The 18,652-nt window shown below is 41.1% G+C and overlaps 1 protein-coding gene across 1 annotated transcript in view; it reads left to right on the forward strand.

Moving 5' to 3' along the window:
* ULK4 (unc-51 like kinase 4) overlaps positions 1 to 18,652 on the forward strand; it is a 426,845-nt gene that overhangs the window by 320,643 nt on the left and 87,550 nt on the right. The window contains exons 32-33 of the mRNA XM_065398954.1: positions 10,820 to 10,986; positions 15,963 to 16,061. Coding sequence (XP_065255026.1) covers positions 10,820 to 10,986; positions 15,963 to 16,061 — 266 coding nt within the window. The remainder of the gene's footprint in view (positions 1 to 10,819; positions 10,987 to 15,962; positions 16,062 to 18,652) is intronic.

Raw genomic sequence — 18,652 nt, forward strand, 5'->3', positions numbered from 1 at the left:
ATGGAACGTTTTTCATATTGGCATGTTTTCTGTTTTGTATTCCTTATCTATAAATGAAGTCCGTTTGTGGCTCATGTTTTGCCCAATGCTTAGCACTCTTTCAAAAAATTATATAATTATATTTAATTATCTTTTTTTATTTTGTTGATTGTTATTCATTTACTGTTTTAATACTCTCAGTGCAGAGTTGTTGTTATTTATTTAGGGGGATTGTTTGCCAAAATGTCTTGACTACCTATGCCCTATCTGCATTAGAAAGAGACTTTCACAGCGTTAACTTTTAAGGCAGCCACTCAGAGATTATGTGCAAACCATCAAAAAAATAAGAATGACTCATTCAGCTTGATGTGGTCAGTGGGTTTAGTGGTTACCTACAAGCAGAAACAGGGTGTACTCGGACATCTCCCCACATGAAAGTTCGCAGACCTCGCTTTGATAGGGACCAACTTTTATTGGATAGTTTTATTAGGTTTGTTATAATTTAGCCTGGTGAAAAAGGGGCACAGAGAAACCACAAGATTTGTATTGTGTAGACGTGCAGTTATGACTGTTTATTTTCTTCTTGGTTGGTAGTGGTGACATCACCTGAATATGTCTCTGCACAGTATCATTTTTGTATGAAGTATTCAGAACACTAGCAGAAACAAAGCTTTTTTAAAAGGAGGAAATTAAATGCACAAGATTAGACTGAAATAATGCTGAGAGACTGGCTTAAGCAGACAAAAAATGGGAAATTCGAAGTTTAGCCTGATACTTGGTCCATAACGCAAAGCATTGTGTAAAAATAATAATGAAAAAGACACAATGGCATGAGTTACAGCTGGAGTGTGTGCCTTAACAATCCCAACCCTTAACAATATTTTAAAGTAGAATTTTGTATTTAATTACCTTAGGGAAGCCAGGAAGGAGGAGAATCGGAGAAAAAACTCTATGGATCAGTAAATTAAAGGGACAGTTTTCAAAGGCACCCCATGTCAGGAACCCCATAAGGGTTTTTGTTTTGTTTTTTTACTTAAGAGATCTTACTGGTTTAATTGTCCACCATTGTGTATAGTATTTATTTTAATGTTGTACTTAAGTTGTGAAAATATTATTTTTAACAGGATTATTTATAAAATCAGCTCTATATTTTGGTATGTGTAGTGTTTTTCAGATAATTATATTTGTGGTCTATAGTATTGCCAGCCATGGCCTTTCAAAGTCATGAGAGAGGGGCTTAAAAATAATGATATAGATATAGATATATATGGGTTCATTATTTGGCTTCAGAGTTTTGAGCCTGTACAGTATGCTTGGTTATGTTTTCAAGCTCTGCTTTACAATCATAAGGACTAGAAACTTTTTAAAAAAAAATAGAAAGCTGAGAGTTTCATGTGATCACGTGACTCCAGGAACTGGGGCTTTAAGAAAAACACCAAATATTGCAAACTCACACTAAAATCATGAGAATCGGCAACATTGGGTCTATTCCCCGAATTAATATATTTTTTTACCCAAATGCATTTTTCAATGGCTCTATACAGTTATGTTTAGAGCATGTCTAGGAAAGAGCACTTTCCCATAGACAGTAACTCTTGACCTTTGCACTCCATCCCGTCTCTCACACCCCCACATCCTGTGAATAAGACCATGTCTATACTACAAAGTTCAGTTGATGCAAGTACACACTTGGGTGCTTTCATCTTCACTGTGCATACTCACCACAGGTAGGCATCCTAGAGTGCCTGGCGCTGGTGTCCAGCTCAATACCTTGTAGGACATTTTTGCAGTGCTTTCTGGGATACTAGTGATTCACCCAGGGGTTTCTGGGAGCTAAGGGTCAAATTCCTACCATGCCACTTTCTACATCCCATAATTTTCATGCCGTTTTTTAAAACTCCCACAGTCGTTTGTAGCCACTTTTCATTCTCTGCCATCGCTCTAGCGGAAACATGGACCCTGCACAGCTCAATGCAGTTCTCATGAGCGTTCTTCTTCTTAGTGCATGCGTAGTGTGCCTCAGGTGGCATGTGACCAGGATTTATCACTGAATTTGGTCCACTGGTTGGATCATTAGCTTCCCCAGGCTGGATACTGACGGGGAATATGTGATATGAACGCTGATCCATGTCCCCCTCATGAGCATTGCTAGTACAGAATGCGCAATTCTCCTGTATTTACAGAACTTGAACTAGTACTACTACAACCAGGAATGCAACAAGGAAGGTGTGGAGATTTTCAAACACAATAACTGGCTGCTGATGGACACAGCAAAAAAAAAAAAAAATCCAGGTTCTTGCTGGCATTCATGGAGCAGCTCCACGCAGTGGATTGCCACTTCTGGAGCCGAGAAATGCACACTGATGGGTAGGATCACGTAGTAATGCAGGTTTGAAATGACGAGCAGTGGCTGTAGAATTTTTGGATGCAAAAGAACACATTCCTGGATTCGTGTGCTGAGCTCACCCCAGACCTTCAACACAAAGACATCAAAATGAAAGCTGCATTGATGGGAGATTTTACACTATGCCAGATTGCTTTCAGTCAGTGGGGAGTCTGTTTGGAGTTGGAAAATCCACAGTGGGAGCTGTTGTCATCCTACTGTGTAAGGTCATTAAGCATCTTTTGCTACAAAGGAATGAGGCACTCAGTAATGTGCAGGAAACAGTGAATGGATTTGCAACAGTGGGGTTCCTGAACTGTGGGGCAATTGATGACATGCTTATCCCTATTCTGGCACCAGCCCACCTTGCCACACAGTACATCAACAGAAAGGGATACTTTTCCATAGTTAGGCAAGCGCTAGTGGATCACTGGAGTCGCTTCACTGATAGCAAGGTGGGCTGGTCAGGAAAGGTACGTGACACTCACATGTTAAGAACACAGGACTTTTCAGAAAGCTGCAAGCAGGGACATTCTTCCCCAACCAGCACATTACACTTGCAATGTGGGAATGCCAATTGTAATTCTAAGGGACCCATCCTCCCCGTTGCTCCCCTGCTCATGAAGCCAAACACTTGCTATCTCAACAGCACCAAGGAAAGATTCAGCTGCTAACTAGGCAGGTGCAGAATGATTGTTGAATGTTCTTTTGATAGACTGAAAGGTCACTGTTTACATTGTTGTAGCTGCATGTTGTGTCCTATATTATATCTGTGAGGCAAAGAGGGAAAAGCTACCACGAGCGTGGAGGGGCAAGATGGACTGGCTGTCTGCAGAATTAGAACAGCCAAATACAAGAGGTATTGGAAAAAACAATTGTGAAGCTATACGGCTGAGGGAGGCCTTAAAAGACCATTTTAATAGTCAGCAACAGTAGTGTTTGTGACATTATTGACATGAACTGTGACCGTATAGATCATTGTGGCAACCAAGGTCCTATAGTTTGCACCAAATCTTGTACAAAGGAGGTCAAGTAAGGTGTCTATGGAAAGGTTGTAATTTGCTGGTTATGATTATGCTGTCTGTATGTGTGTATCATTTTTGTATTTGAAGTTATGAATATTGGCTATGTACTTGTACCTCAATGTGTTTGATTCTAAGTAGCATCAGTGAAGCATTTGGTCAGCTTCTTGAGTAAGGACTATTCTGAGTAAGTGCCCAATCAAGAAACGCTTAACTGACAATGGACTTTGGGAGACGCCAATCCACATCTGAGCTTTCCTGGGAACATTCAAACTAACATGTAAACAATGGTGTCAGTCTGCAAAAAGCTGAATCATTCATGGACATGTGACTTGCCCAGTGGGCTACAAACTCCATCTTGTTGCTGTGATTTTGCACAGAAGAACAAAGGGGTTTTCGCCTACAAGAGAGAGAATATAAATAGCCCTGGAAGCCCCTCCACTTTGTCTTCAGCTGGCTCAAGAGATGGCTTCTCCACCCCAAAGAGATGCCTGAAAGAAATTGAACAAAGGTCTGTAACTACTGGGGTGTGAGTGATTGCTGGACCCAGGCCATAAGCCACAACGTTGGTCTGAAAAGGATTGGGCCCAGACTAGGAAGGAGTCTAGTCTATGAAAGAAGCTTATTGGGACATCTCTGAGGGTGAGATTTACCTGTATTCAGTCTCCTACTGTATTAGGCTTAGACTTGTGTGTTTTGTTTTATTTTGCTTGGTACCTTACTTTGTTCTGTCTGTTATTACTTGGAACCATTTAAATCCTACTTTTTATACTTAATAAAATCACTTTTGCTTATTAATTAACCCAGAGTAAGTAATTAATACCCAGGGGAGCAAACAACTGTGCATATGATCTCTCTATCAGTGTTATAGAGGGCGGACAATTTGAGTTTACCCTGTATAAGCTTTATACAGAGTAAAATGGATTTATTTGGGGTTTGGATCCCATTGTGAGCTGGGTGTCTGGAGCTGTAGACAGGAACACTTCTTAAGCTGTTTTCAGTTAAGTCTGCAGCTTTGGGGGCGTGGTTCAGACCCTGGGTCTGTGTCGCAGCAGGCTTGCTCGACAAGGCAGGGTTCTGGAGGCCCAAACTGGCAGAGAAAACAGGCTCAGAGGTAGGCTCAGCACATCAGGTGACAGTCCCAAGGGGGGTCTCTGTGACCGAACCCATCACAGTGTTGTCTGATGCTTTTAGGAAATAGTGTGCCTCCTGTTTGCAGTGATTAAATATGAGTGGGTTATCGCCTCCCGCTATGAACCCTTGGTGTAAATTAATAAATACTCTGAGTTTCCAAAAAGAACTTTATGATGTGCAGAGATACAGGCAACAAAATTAGAGTGCAAACAAACTGCGGATGGAGTCGGTGCCATTTTTAAATGGGGAAGAAGGGCGAGGGAGATGAGGTTTTGGGCAATGAAAAAGAAAAAATGATTATAAGGAATAATGCATGTACACATTACCCACGCACCCTTTTTCATCATTAGTGGGCTCATCTGTGCTCACCTAGTGGGACTGCCTTGACTCCAGTGAAGTTTCAACCAGCTCCTGGTTCATGGCATGGTTTGAGTCTCCCACCATGTTGCCACACCTCCTCTTACTGTTCACAGCAGGGGCCTCCACCTTGGGCTCCTGTGAAGTGTCCACAGTCAAATTTGGGGTGCTGGTGGGGTCACTGCCAAGTATGGCATACAGTTCATTGTAAAAGCAGCCAGTCTGCAGAGCCACACCAGATTTCTTATTGCCCTCCCTCACCTTTTGGTAGCGCTGGCAAAGTGTCTGCGTTCATGCAACAGTGCTACTTAATCCTGTCATGCCCCAGTTTCAGCATCCCTTGTGTAATCTGCACATAGATGCCAATATTTTAATGGCTGTTCCATAGCTATGCTTTCTCAGTCCCCTCTCTGCACAGGTTGAGGAGATCCGAGACTTCTTGCCTGCTCCAGGGAAGAGTCCATCTAGGAGTTTCTGGTCTCTGTGACCCCTGGGCAGTGGAGTTCAAAATTGTTACTGGAGCAGACACTGTTGCAGGGACAGGGGCATTGTGAGATAGCTGTTGGAGGACTGTTAGGGTGAGACAGTGTCTACACTCGCACCCCATTGATCTAAGTAGGTTGACTGTGGTTCTGCAGCGCTTGGGGAGGAGGTATCACTGTCACAGTGTGCTTACATTAGCAGGAAACAGTTTTGGTGTAGACACGCACACAATTAGCTCAACACAAGTCAACTTAGGTCAGCTGGAGATGGCTCACAGGAGCTCTTTGTTAAAATACTCTTTGTCCTCCTTCTGGTCCTGTCCATTTGCCACAGCAGGAAAACTGAAATGGATGCAGATATGTTGTACTCTAGCAGCTCACATGTGGAACAGAGAAGGACTATTCGGAAGAGAAAGGCCAGTGGCAGAAGAGGACAGGGCTGTGTAGACCATCAGCAAGGAAAGGGGAGAGAAGCTGGGGGAGATGGTGAGTGTTGCCAGCTGTACAGCTACGCTGCAGAAAGCTCCTACTTTGGGCTGCAATAAGATGAGACAGCAGCAAAAGTGGGGGTCTCTTTGGTTCCCTGCTCTCCAGGCTTGAGTGTGGATGTGGCAGTAGGAAGCACATGTGGAAGAACCTGCCTGCGCACCTCAGCTGAAAACCACGAGGAGACGTGCCATCTTGGAACTGAGGGTACATGGTCAGTATGACAGAGTGCTGGGCAAGAACTGCTGACTCTGCCCTCTGTCACACCAGCTCCCATTTAAGGGAAGTAAATTGGAGCTGGCTAGAGAAAACCTGCACCTAATTGGTGAATGGGAGACAGCTGCCAGCCCAATTACCCTGGGATTGTATAAAAGGCTGGGAGGCACAAAGCCACGGGGAGGAGCGAGGGAGAGGAAGCAGAGTGATAGCTCTTCCCTCCTGGGTGCAGACACTAGAACCCAAACTGTGTATGGTGAAAAGGTGGTGGGAGCACAACCGGTAAGTAAGTGGCACCAGTGGTTACTGAACCCCAGGGTCTCCAAATGACCTTTTCAGCATAGCAGGGGCAGGAGCCAAGAGGGCCCTGCAGTGCCCTGCTACAGTCAAGATGTACTAATGGCCATATTGACTATAAGAAATTTTGCCAGAGTCCCATGTTAAAATTTTGGTGGCACATCACTGACCACCATTGTATCCTTCTGTGTCACGTGTACATACAACAAGGATGAATAGAGGACATTTTGAGTTTTGATAGTATTTTCTCATTTCTGGGATGTGCATGCCTCTTAGGCATGAGATAGAACCCTCTGAAAATCAGAGATCATTGGGGCCCTGCTCATGCTTCCTTGCAAATCCACTCATTTGGCGTCAATTTATTTAAGAAGCTACAGCCCAAACTCTACACCAGTTCCTTTCTGACCGCTTCAGCAGTGTGGAAACAGAACTCTCTTCTTCTGTTCCCTTTCTCACAGATACTCTGTGGTATTCCAAGATGTGCTTGACACTGCTCAGGATGTGAAGTACAAAGGTGCACCCCTCAATCCTGAGGCTGTCTGTTAACTAGTATAAAGTTGAGCACCATAAGGCCGCCGTGCTCAAGGGGGCACCTCCAGAGCAAGGGTGTCCCTCCTCCCCCCACTGCTCTGCTCTGCTGCCATCTGCAGCAGCCGCTGCTCCTACTCCCCTGAATCTGCTGCCTTGGAGCTGTCCCTCGCCAAGGATCCTCCTGGGATCCTCCTGTCTGCTGTACAGAGCGGGGGGCAGGAGGCTGACGTCAGGGTGTTCCCATCCCCCTCCTGTGTACCTGGTCTCTGTTGAGCTGGGGTGGGGGTCTGGGAGCCTGTCTGTGCTGCTGCCTCTGAGTCAGAGTGGGATCTGCCAGCCTCTGCTGCTGTCTTAAAAAACGTTCAGGCTGGTGAGTGCTGTTCTTACAGAGACAGCGCACTGACACACTCACTCCCCACAACACACACACTCCATAGGAACTGCAACTAAGGGTGCTGGAGGTGCTGCCGCACCCCCTGGCTTGACGTGGATTCCATTATATAGAGGGTTTACAGTTTCATTCAATGGCTCTCAGCACCCCCACTATACAAATTGTTCCAGCACGTCTCACACGCTCGGTCTCTCTCACACACTCCCCCAACACACACACAGTCTCTCTCACACACTGTCTGTCTGTCTCTCTTTCACACAGACACACACACACACTACTCCTGGGAGAATTCGGCACCAAAAAATTAAAAATTCTGTGCACAATATTTTAAAATTCTGCGTATTTTATTTGTCAAAATAACACAATACAGTAACTCCTCACTTAACGTTGTTTCATTGTTCCGTCACTGATCTGTTAGAGAACATACTCATTTAAAGTTGTACAATGTTTGCTTATAACGTTGTTTGGCTGTGGGGGCTAGGAACCAGGGTGGGCCGGCAGCCCCCATATCAGCTCCCCTCCACCACCCCCAGCACCTCCCACCCGCCAGCAGCCCCGTAGATCAGCAACTCCCCCTCCCTCCCCGTGCCTCCCGCCCACAGCAATCAGCTATTTCGCAGTGTTCAGGAGGCTCGGGGGAGGGAGGGAAGGAGGAGCGAGGATGCGGCGCGCAGCCTCCCCCCTCCCTCCCCGCACCTCCCACCCGCAGCAATCAGCTGTTTTGCAGCATTCAGGAGGCTGGGGGGTAGGAGCGAGGCGCGGCGTGCTCGGGGGTAGAGAAGGGGCGGGAAGAGACGGGGAGGGGGTGGGGCCTTGGAGGAAGGGGTGGAGTGGGGGCAGGCCTGGGGCAGAGCCAGGAGTTGAGCACCCCCGGGCACTTTGGAAAGAACAGCAAGAGGAGCAGCTGGACGATCCACCCTCTTTCACCTTCTGACTCCACCACCTCAACCAAGCTTCACATCATCGTTGCTGAGTACAGTATTAAATTGTTCGTTTAAAACTTATACTGTATATGTAGATAATGACTTTTGTCTGGCAAAAAAAATTTCCCTGGACTCTAACCCTCCCCCCCCCCCCATTTACATTAATTCTTATGCGGAAATTAGATTCGCTTAACATTGTTTTGCTTAAAGTTGCATTTTTCAAGAACATAACTACAATGTTAAGCAAGGAGTTACTGTGTAATCACACTGGTTTCAATGATTTTGGCAATTTATTTAAACCACAATACAATGAATGGAGAATGGGAGTGGGGAGCGTTGGAGGAAATCTTCAACACCCCCCTCCCCCCCCCTAGTAATGTAGCTAGGTTTGACCCTTTATTTCTAGTTATTAGTCAACAAATTTATGCAGTCTCTCTCTCTCTCGCTCTCACATGCATGATGATTTACGTCTTACCGGCTGTTCCAGGCATCCAAACCGACATACCTGCGTCACTGGGGAGTGGCACGTGACCGCTCTTGCGGCTTCCCTGTCAGAAGTCATTTTTCTGCAGGGAAACACAGAAATCTGTCTGGGACATGAATTCTGTGCATGTGCAGTTATGCCAGATTCCCCCAGGAGTAACACTCACACCCAACACACACACTGTCTGTCTGTCTGTCTGTCTGTCTGTCTGTCACACACACACACACACACACACACACACACACACACACACACACACACACACACACACACTCTTTCTCACACACTTCCCCAACATACACACACACACACACACCCAACACACATTTCCCCCCAACATCCAAAAATATTTAAATTATTTTTAACAGTGCGATTAAAACTGCAATTAATCGTGACTATTTTTTTTACTCTTGCAATTAATTTTTTTAATCATTTGACAGCCCTACTTTATATGTAAACCTGTTTCAGAAGTTGATTGGTTAGTTGATTATGTTGTCTGTTTTTGTTTGTCTGAGCTTTTATGGGTGGAACAAAATATACTTAATTCCAAAGTATACAAAAACTTGACTGAGGAGGTGTGATGTGGCCTATTTTAAAAACTTTATTATAGTCATCAGTTTTCTTCTTTCTCTCTCAATTTTTAATATATCTAAAATGATTATACTACTTTATAAATTCAGGATTTTTTTCTTTTTGAATGAAAGCTGTTTTACTCATCAGCCAAATTCAGAAATCTAGGATATTTTTCCGTGCTCATAAAAAAGAATTTGGTTTCGTATAATTCCTTTCATATTCAAGATCGTATCCCAAACTGTTTCACCAAATAAAGAGAGAGATATCCTTTCTGTCATGGTCACCTACCCTGTGCAGTGCAGTGACCAAATACAATAGCTATTATGCATTCAACAATAGCTCACAAAGCCATGAGCATATAAATTTCTTCTATTAAGAGAGGAAATATTAAGAAATATTCTCTGAAGAGAGGACAATAGAGAGCGTCCTCTATTCTCTTTCAATGATGCTATAAAATGTTTAACTCTATCCTGGACAGCCACCAGAAAATTGGGAAAAGGAACTAAGATTAGCACCTCATATAAAGAGTCACACCTCTAACAGTACAGTATCTCCATACTAATTTACTGCAGCATTAGCACATGAACCCAAGTCTCAACCTGGATGAAATTCCATTACCACCTTAAAGATGACCCTGTCAGTAAACATAATTGTGTTCATCAGCTAGGAATAAAATATCTTTTTTTATGAAACTTTAATTTAAAAGAAATTAATTGGAAAGTTGATAGATAATTAACTCTGTCAGTTTTTATTTGAAGGTGGCTAGGATTCTGAATTGATTTGTTTATTTTAAATTGATTAGTATGGGTGTTTGTTTTTCCTGACACCTACATTGATTTGTGGTTTATGCAAGCCAGGTGAAGTGGTATTTTGACTAGCAACATTAAATTCCAAAGGAGCAGAAAGAAAATGTCAAAGCAAAAAAGGCATTTTCAAGGAGAGTCTTACTAGTGTTAGTCAAACAAATATTGACAAAGTTTTCCAGAGTAATATTAAATATTTCTCTTGATTATAAAAGTTTTGCTTTCATATAGTTTACCTTTAGCCTGGTATTGTTCCCTTTTACAAATCACAACATTGTGGGGAGGAAATGGGATTAGCAGTTTGCCAGGGACTTTGGGTTCCATTCTCTACTCTGCTAGTAATTCACTGTATGACCTTAAGCAAGTCACTTAATTCTGTTGACCACTAGGAAGGGCTCTGTAAACAATAGCTGTCTGTAAACTATATATTCCAGCATATTATGCATTGCTTTAAAGTAACTAGTAATTGTTTATTCAGTGGGTACTATATGACTTTCAAAGCATTTATAATGGTTGATTTTAACAGTTTAGGCACCAGTCTTGCAAGCTGCTCCACGCGGACAGAGCTCAATTAAAATCTTATATTTTAAATTATTAATTATAAAAGTGGAGGGAGAAAAGAAGAGCATTTGATGAATATTCAGTATATGAAATTCTTACTTTCTGGTGAGGTATTATTCTTTATATACAGCTACCTTCCAAATTGATGTTCTTTTCTGATACCATGTGTTGTTTATTTTGTTTTTCTGTCTGCTTAGGACTGGTCCATCACATTTGTAATCTCTTAATAGAAACTGCAGCTCTGTATTTAGAAGTGGATGATAAAAGCAACATCAAGACAGCTAATGGACTGTTGCTGTCCTTGCTTGACATTTTGCATTGCATGCTGATATATACAGCGAACGTCATCCGCCTGACTTTACAGGTATGGAATCTATTTTCTGGTAGAGTGAGGCCATTGTAAAAAAATTTAGTCTCTTTCCTATTTCCTCAGTACTGAATTTCCTACTAAAAAAATGAATAAAATTAGTTTGCTGTGTTTTTGTAGACATTTTGGTCCCAGGATATGAGAGTCACAAGGTATGTGAGGTAATATCTTTTATTGGACTAACTTCTGCTGGCGTAAGGGACAAGATTTCAAGATTCACAGAGCTCTTCTTCAGGTACGGAGAAGAAAACTAGTGTTTAAGTTAAATACAAGATGGGCAGATTGTTAAGCACAAGAGGTTCACACATGTTGTAAGAGATCACCTCTCCAATCGTAGGACAATGGAGGAATAGTAAGCTGCAGGTATATTACATATTAAGAACGGCCATGCTGGGTCAGACCAATGATCCATCTAGCCCAGTACCTTGTCTCTGACAGTGGCCAGTGCCAGATGCTTCACAGGGAATGAACAGAAAAGGATAAATTTGAGTGATCCGCTTTCTATCATCCAGTCCCAGCTTCTGGCAATTGGAGGCTTAGGGATACCCAGAGCATGGGGTTGCATCCCATACCATCTTGACTAATAGTCATTGTTGGAGCTATCCTCCATGAATGTATCTAATTCTTTTTTTAACCACTTATATTTTTGGCCTTCACAATATCCCCTGGCAATGAGTTCCACAGGTTGGCTGTGCATTGTGTGAAGAAATACTTCCTTTTGTTTGTTTTAAACCTGCGATCTATTCATTTCATTGGGTGACACCTCGTTCCTGTGTTACGTGAAGAGATAAATAACACTTCACTGTTCACTTTCTCCACACCATTCATGATTTTAGAGACCTCTATCATATCCCCCCTTATAGTTGTCTCTTTTCCAAGTTGAACAGTCCCAGTCTTTTTAATCTCTCCTTGTATTGAAGCTTTTCTGTGCCCATAATCATTTTTGTTACCCTTCTCTTTACCTTTTCCAGTTCTAATATATATATATTAAATATATATATTTGAGATGGGGCAACCAGAACTGCATGCAGTATTCAAGGTATGGGATAACATGGATTTATATAATGGCATAGGATATTTTCTGTTTTATTATCTATCCATTTCCTAATGGTTCCTAACATTGTTAGCTTTTTTAACCTCTACTACACATTGAGTGGATGTTTTCAGAGAACTATCCACAATGACTCCAAGATCTCTTTCCTGAGTGGTAACAGCAAATTTAGACCTCATTTTGTATGTATAGTTGGGATTATTTTTTCCAATTTGCATTACTTTGCATTTATCAACACTGAATTTCATCTGCCATTTTGTTACCCACTCAGCCAGTTTAGTGAGATCCATTTCTAACTCTTCACAGTCAGCTTTGGATTTAACAATCTTGAGTAATTTGTATAAAAAGTTGTTGTAATGGGCCATTAAACCACTGTCTCTGTTAAGTCTGTAGTTTTTAGGGTCCCACATAGTTAGGAAATTTATTTCTCAGGTTCATCTTTTGAAGGCCTTGTGCAAGTTTCCTTTGAGGACAAGGACTGAAAGGTCAGATATGGAGTGATCATTTTTGATAAAAGTGTTCGCCCACAGGTGATGGGGTGTTTTTGTCTTTTATTATTTGTCTATGTGAGTTCATTCGAGAGTGTAGTGATTGTCTGGTTTCACCCACATAGTTGTTATTGGGGCATGTGATGCACTGGATGAGGTACACACACATGATAGGCATTTGTAGGACCCATGCTAAAGCAGCAGCAGCGCCTGCCAAAACAGATGCAAAACCTGCAGACATATCTCCACTGCTACAATGATCTATCCCTCTACAACATACCTTTCAAGATCCATGGGTCCTACACATGTCTCATCCAGTGCATCAGATGTCCCAACAACTGTGTTGGTGAAACAGAAGTTGGTCCAATAAATTATATTACTTTACCCACCTTGTCTCTCTCAATAAAATTAGAATCGAGTGTTTTCTGTTGGATATGTCTTTTTTTGGTTATATTTTACTCCTTTGGATTACTAGAGAAACAGTTGTGATGGTAGTAGACATTTTATGTAAACTCTTGTGAAAACAAAGCATTTTTCTCCCATGATATAGAACAAATAATAAGGACACATCACTGATCCTATGTTGGATGATAGTAGGTTGGAACTGCAAGCTTTTTAATAAGCCAATTGTTTATTCAGCAGTTCAGCATAGTTTGAAGTACATTGTATAATTTTGTACATGGTTTTAAAAAAAGTTTCAAGAGCATCTCTTTGAACCACCCCACGCCCAAAATATATTTCTCTGTTGAAATGCACATCAACCATTATTTATTATTTACCTTTCTGGTTTTGTGCTACAAGACAAACCTCCCAGTGGGTGCTATCAGCCTCTCAATACAATACCCTAGCTCAAAAGAAGAGTTTTCAGAACAGTAATATGATCCCCTTAAGCAGATGATTTGATTCTGATCAGGATTCTACAGGCAAAAAGTGCCAACAGACACTTATTCTCATTTAACAGAAAACTTCTGAAACCAATATGTTTTCCTTTTTGTATTTGTATTCAGAGCCAAAACAATTCATTTATAAGTGGATTTTTTGTTCCCATCTTTTAATTACATCTTTGTTTGCCAACCTGTTCCCAGGTTGATCAGATCCCAATATGCAAATCAGTAATTCAGAACCACTAATATTAAATCACTCATTTAGTGTCTGATCTAATGCTGACTGAAGTCAATGGGAAGACCTACATTCACTTCAATGGGCTTTGGATCAAGTCCTTGTACGTATCATAGAGCTACCTCCTTAATAAGTATGCTCCTTCATATGGTGTTAGCTAGCTGAAGTCAGTGCCACACAATATGCTAACACAGATCCTTGTTGATTTTTTTGCTTTGGTGCACTCCATAAATAGCTTAATTTGACATTTTCTCATTGATGTTTCAAAACATTTCCTCCCTAGTGCATTTGGGATATTAAAATATATGATGTCATGTAAGTCAATAGCGACTCACTACTGAGGTGTTGATATGTGCACTTTACACAAAGTTACTCATATTTGAAATGGGTGGATGACCATACAATGTCTCTGCTTGTGCAGGTGCACTGACAAAGATATTTACCTTCTCCTGCAGCCCAGATCCCTTTTTGCTGTGACTAAATACAAACTTAATAACAAAAAGGGCAGTGTCAGAGATCCCCTCTGCTCCATCTAGAAGACTTACCCTTCTTGTATTTCATTTTTAAAAGGATTATTCAAAGGGATTGCATTTTGTGCTTTTAAAAGATATTTAAAACCTCTGTTTCTTTTACCCAAACTCGGTTAGTCCTATGATTTCCTTGTAATAAGATAATCTGATTAATGCCCTCAATTAGTTGACAGAAAGTGACTTCTGTATCTAGACTAATTGCACTGGCACATCTTGTTCTCCTGTCTTGACTAGTATACTTTCCCCCCCCTATCTTGAGGAGGATAGAGAATCTTACTGTACTGAGTGTTCTGAGAAGGAGGGGAGAAAGCCAAAAGAAGGCAGGCCGATTGTTTTGTGTTTCGTACAATTAAAAAAGTCCTGCTGTATTTTAAAAGAATTGAATGAGTGTGAAGTGAGTGCTAAAAATCTGCCTTTCTGTTCATGCAAATTTACATAATCAGTTATACTATCAACCAGGCATATCCTGCGTGCTTCGTTTTTGAAATATTTGGCAGAAAGGTCATCAAGATTTTCTGATAGCTTTGTCTTTCTTGAGTTTCTATGTTACTGCAATCTAGTGCATCTGGTAAAAGTAATAATACTTTGCACTTCTGTGATGGCGTCCATCCAAGGATCTCAAAGCACATTACAAATACTGCCTACTGATTCCTGTGGAAAACCTTTTGATTGTACCTTTTGTCGTACAAAAGCAGGGGATTTCATGTAAATCAGAGCAAAATCCTTTTCTCATGTAAATGGCCAGAGCAAAGTGTTTCTTCGGTGTATTTTTCCTAAGGGATCAGATATTTTTGAAAGTGTTCTTAAAGAATAAGTGTTCCCTGACTGAGCACAATTTGAATAGTAAGTATATTATTAGGACTCCATATAAGCATCTAGGAGAAGAGAGGATTTGTTACATAGTCTGGTAAAATAAAGAGAAATGCAACTGAAATCTATATACTTAGGTCCAAATTCTGCCCTCATTTACATGTGTCAACCATTATTGACTGAGTCTAAAGCTTAAATTTTTAAGATTGGTAGCCAATGACTAGTTGGCAGTCTGGAGAACTTATTTTGGGTACCAGAAATCAGATTTTCTTAATTTTCTCCAATGCTTCTACCGAAAAATCTGCCTCTGTATTTTAAAGGGCCAAGCTTCTATGTTTAGTGCTGTCAGAGGACTATTGACCATTTCCCTGTGGAATTTTATTCATCAGGCATTTTCTAAAAGTAGTAAAGCACCTGAAGTTTAAATTCCACTACAGCATTCCACTTTGGAAATTCAAGTCAGGAGGGTGGGAGTGGAAGCCTTAACTTTTGAATCATCTTGATTTTCTTGTTTTCAATTGTGCTTAAAATCATCTCTTATAAAATAGAGGGTGATCTTTGGAGACTTACAATGAACATTAAAATAAAGAAGTCATATATTTGTGTAGAGAGAGAGAATATATACAAAAAACATAGATTGTAGATAGACATATATTTTAGTATGAGTTCATGGAGATATATATTATACATACAGTAGGTATGTATCTTGCTGAAGAAATGTCACGTAGGTCAGCATATTAAATCAGTTTAGAGTGGATGTGACAGCATGAGTCCCTTTTGCTTTGTGCTTATTGTTACAGACACAATCAGACTATAACTTCTTATAGAGATCTCCGAATACTTAACTAGGAAAGGGAGTATAAGAACACCTCCTTCGAACTTCCATTCAAATTTGTACCGCCTAATGGACCTTATTTGTTTCTCAAAGCTGAGCACTCACCAAGACTTCTTTTTATTTTTCCTTGTCTCATTAAGGCACAGAAATCTGGCACAGGAGGGGACACCCAGGCTGCTGAAGACCTTCTCCTTATCAATAAACCCCTGACAGACCTAATTAGCCTGCTTATTCAGCTGGTAAGAACTTGCTTGTTTGTAAGTCTTTTGGAATGTTGCTAAAGTTGAAATTACTCCTCTGGTCTGGTAGCCAAATGCAAGTTTTTGGCAATACCTTGTTTTAGTGTCCATACAAGGGGACTTTGAATTTGAAGTTCCTAAATTCAAAGAAACTGCCTCACGACACCTTGTTACTGTGGAGCATTTTGAAATATGAGCACATATTACCACCCACTCATAAATCAGGTGACAGTGAATCCACTTTCCTTGAATTTCAATTACTTTTAATTAAAATGTCACATTGATATTTTGTTATGGAATGTACTTAGTTAGGAGGTACACATGGTATGACTGTATTAGTATCTGTGTTAGCAGTATACCTTGTTAGTACCCCTGCCCCAAAACCAAGTCATAATGATATATGTCAAAGCAGAGAGAGGACATTGGCCACTGCATCTAGAATCTGTGAAACTGATGTTGACTTACTTCTTTGCAGCTGGACATGCCAGTGAGGCATGGTAAGGTTACATTACTTGCAATCCATGGAATCCAGGCCAGGTAATGCCTGAGAGTGGTTCATGAAGGGTAACACATCATGCACCATGTTCCAGAAATATGGAGTGGTATATGAAGTGACATGTATGTTGAAACTACTTTCATGAGGCATGGTCACAGCCATGGTGGCATCATTAAGATCACCCTGAAAACAGAGACTCTCAAGACTTGGGCTCTTAACCTCCACATATGCAGATGTATAGTTCCTATCTTGTGGAACCAATCAGAAGCAAGAGGTTTGGGTTAGATTCTGTGACAGAACTTGCAGCACAGCAGGAGGAGGGTTGAGGAGGGTTTAAGCCATCTTTGTAATCTCCTTACCCTAGACTGCTCTAGAAGTTGGAGAGGCCCCTGATGTAACCTAAGCAGCTCCAGAGCACTGTCTAAGTTATGGTAGCCTCTCTGGGGCTGTGTGCTATGACCCGCCCTCAGCACACCCTCTATGCCAGGGCTTGTGAAGAGGTCTTCAGAGGACAATCCTACAACAGCACCTACCCCAGGGATATCCTCCTTTGGACAGATAAAGGGCTTTTAGGGTCCCTTTATGGTGCTCCAGCCCCTTTACCTGGCAAAAAGAGACTGGAGATGAGAGTAGGGTCTCACCCTGGTGCCAAGCCCTCCCTTTTCCAGGTGGGTTGTCTCCAGGCTCCCCAGTGAAAAAAGCAGCCCATGTCCCACTGGAATTTGACTAAGATGAGCCCTGTCCTAGGGTCTGCAGTTTCTTCAGGACAGGATAAATAACGTTCTCTCAGCTAGCACTCATTGGGTCTAACTTCCGTCTATAGTGTTCGCAGGGGCTCTATTGAAGGATTGTCCCCATTGTAACCACCCACGCCTAAATGCCAAATCCTAACTTAGACTTCCAGTTAAGTACCTGGTCTCTTCCTTTCTCCTTTTTCTTTGTTTTTCAAATCTGATTTCTATTTGGTGTTTGAACCACCAAAATTTGTAATAAAGAATGTAGGTAAAAGGTTCCAGTCTCAGCTAAACAAAACCTATATGTATCCAGACATGAATGCTGACCTTCTGATTTTATTCTACCAGTGGACTCTTATTCTGAGGAATTATGATGCTTTCTTTATAATTTTCTGTACTAGACTTGTCTATAGACATTACCTAGACTAGATTTACTTGTACCAGCAATTGATAAAAGCCTTTTCAAATCCCCACTCAAGCCCCCACAACAAAAAGCAGAGTGTGTTCAAATTTGGATTACATAATATTCTAACCCTCTTATATTTTGTTAAACAATTTAAAAATCTATGTATATGGTAAATTTTGAAACCTAAACAGATTCACAATGTCCTTTTAAGCAAAACTGGAGATAGACAAATGTTTACTTTTTTGACCTTTAGACTTAAATTTCATTAGCTCCCTAAAGAACAGAAAAATAGTAGCCATGCTTTACTCAGTCTATACCACCTGGAAGTCTATTATAGCTTTCTAATTAAAGGGTAGAATAAGATGTATAGTTAGCATGTACTGATTATGTTACCACCCGCCTCCACATCTCATCAGAGCAGCCTCAATTACAGCTGTGCTTTACTTTGTTCCACTATTCTGACTGTTCTGATGTATTGAAGATGGTTTAACATGTGGCTTGGTATTTGCTGTTTTAAATATATAAATTAAGAAGCATGACGAGGCGTATTTATTCTTTTGCTTTTGAGTCTTGAAAAAGATTTTTTAAAAGTGATCAATCTTCCCTTGTATCCTGTGTGAGAGGTGCAAATTCTTAACATGAATACATAATTGCATTGGTTTATGTAAGTTATCTCACCTATTTTCTTTTCTTTTGAACTTTGCATCAATTGCCTATTAGTGAAGGTATCTGTATTGAACCTTTGTTATAAAATTAAAAGCAATCTTTGTGCTGATATTGGCATACATTATCTCTGGCAAAGCAGCATTTAACACACAATCATGTCAGCCCAGGAGTGAGCCCACAGCCGCCCATGGAGATTACTTGTTCCAGGGATAATGGTTAATCCTAATAGAGCAGTGTGAGTAGGCGATAAGGGGGTACAAGTGACATTGTAAACTATATCCTTTAACTG

Source organism: Emys orbicularis, chromosome 2 (assembly GCF_028017835.1).
Source record: "Emys orbicularis isolate rEmyOrb1 chromosome 2, rEmyOrb1.hap1, whole genome shotgun sequence".
Classification (NCBI taxonomy): Eukaryota; Metazoa; Chordata; order Testudines; family Emydidae; genus Emys; species Emys orbicularis.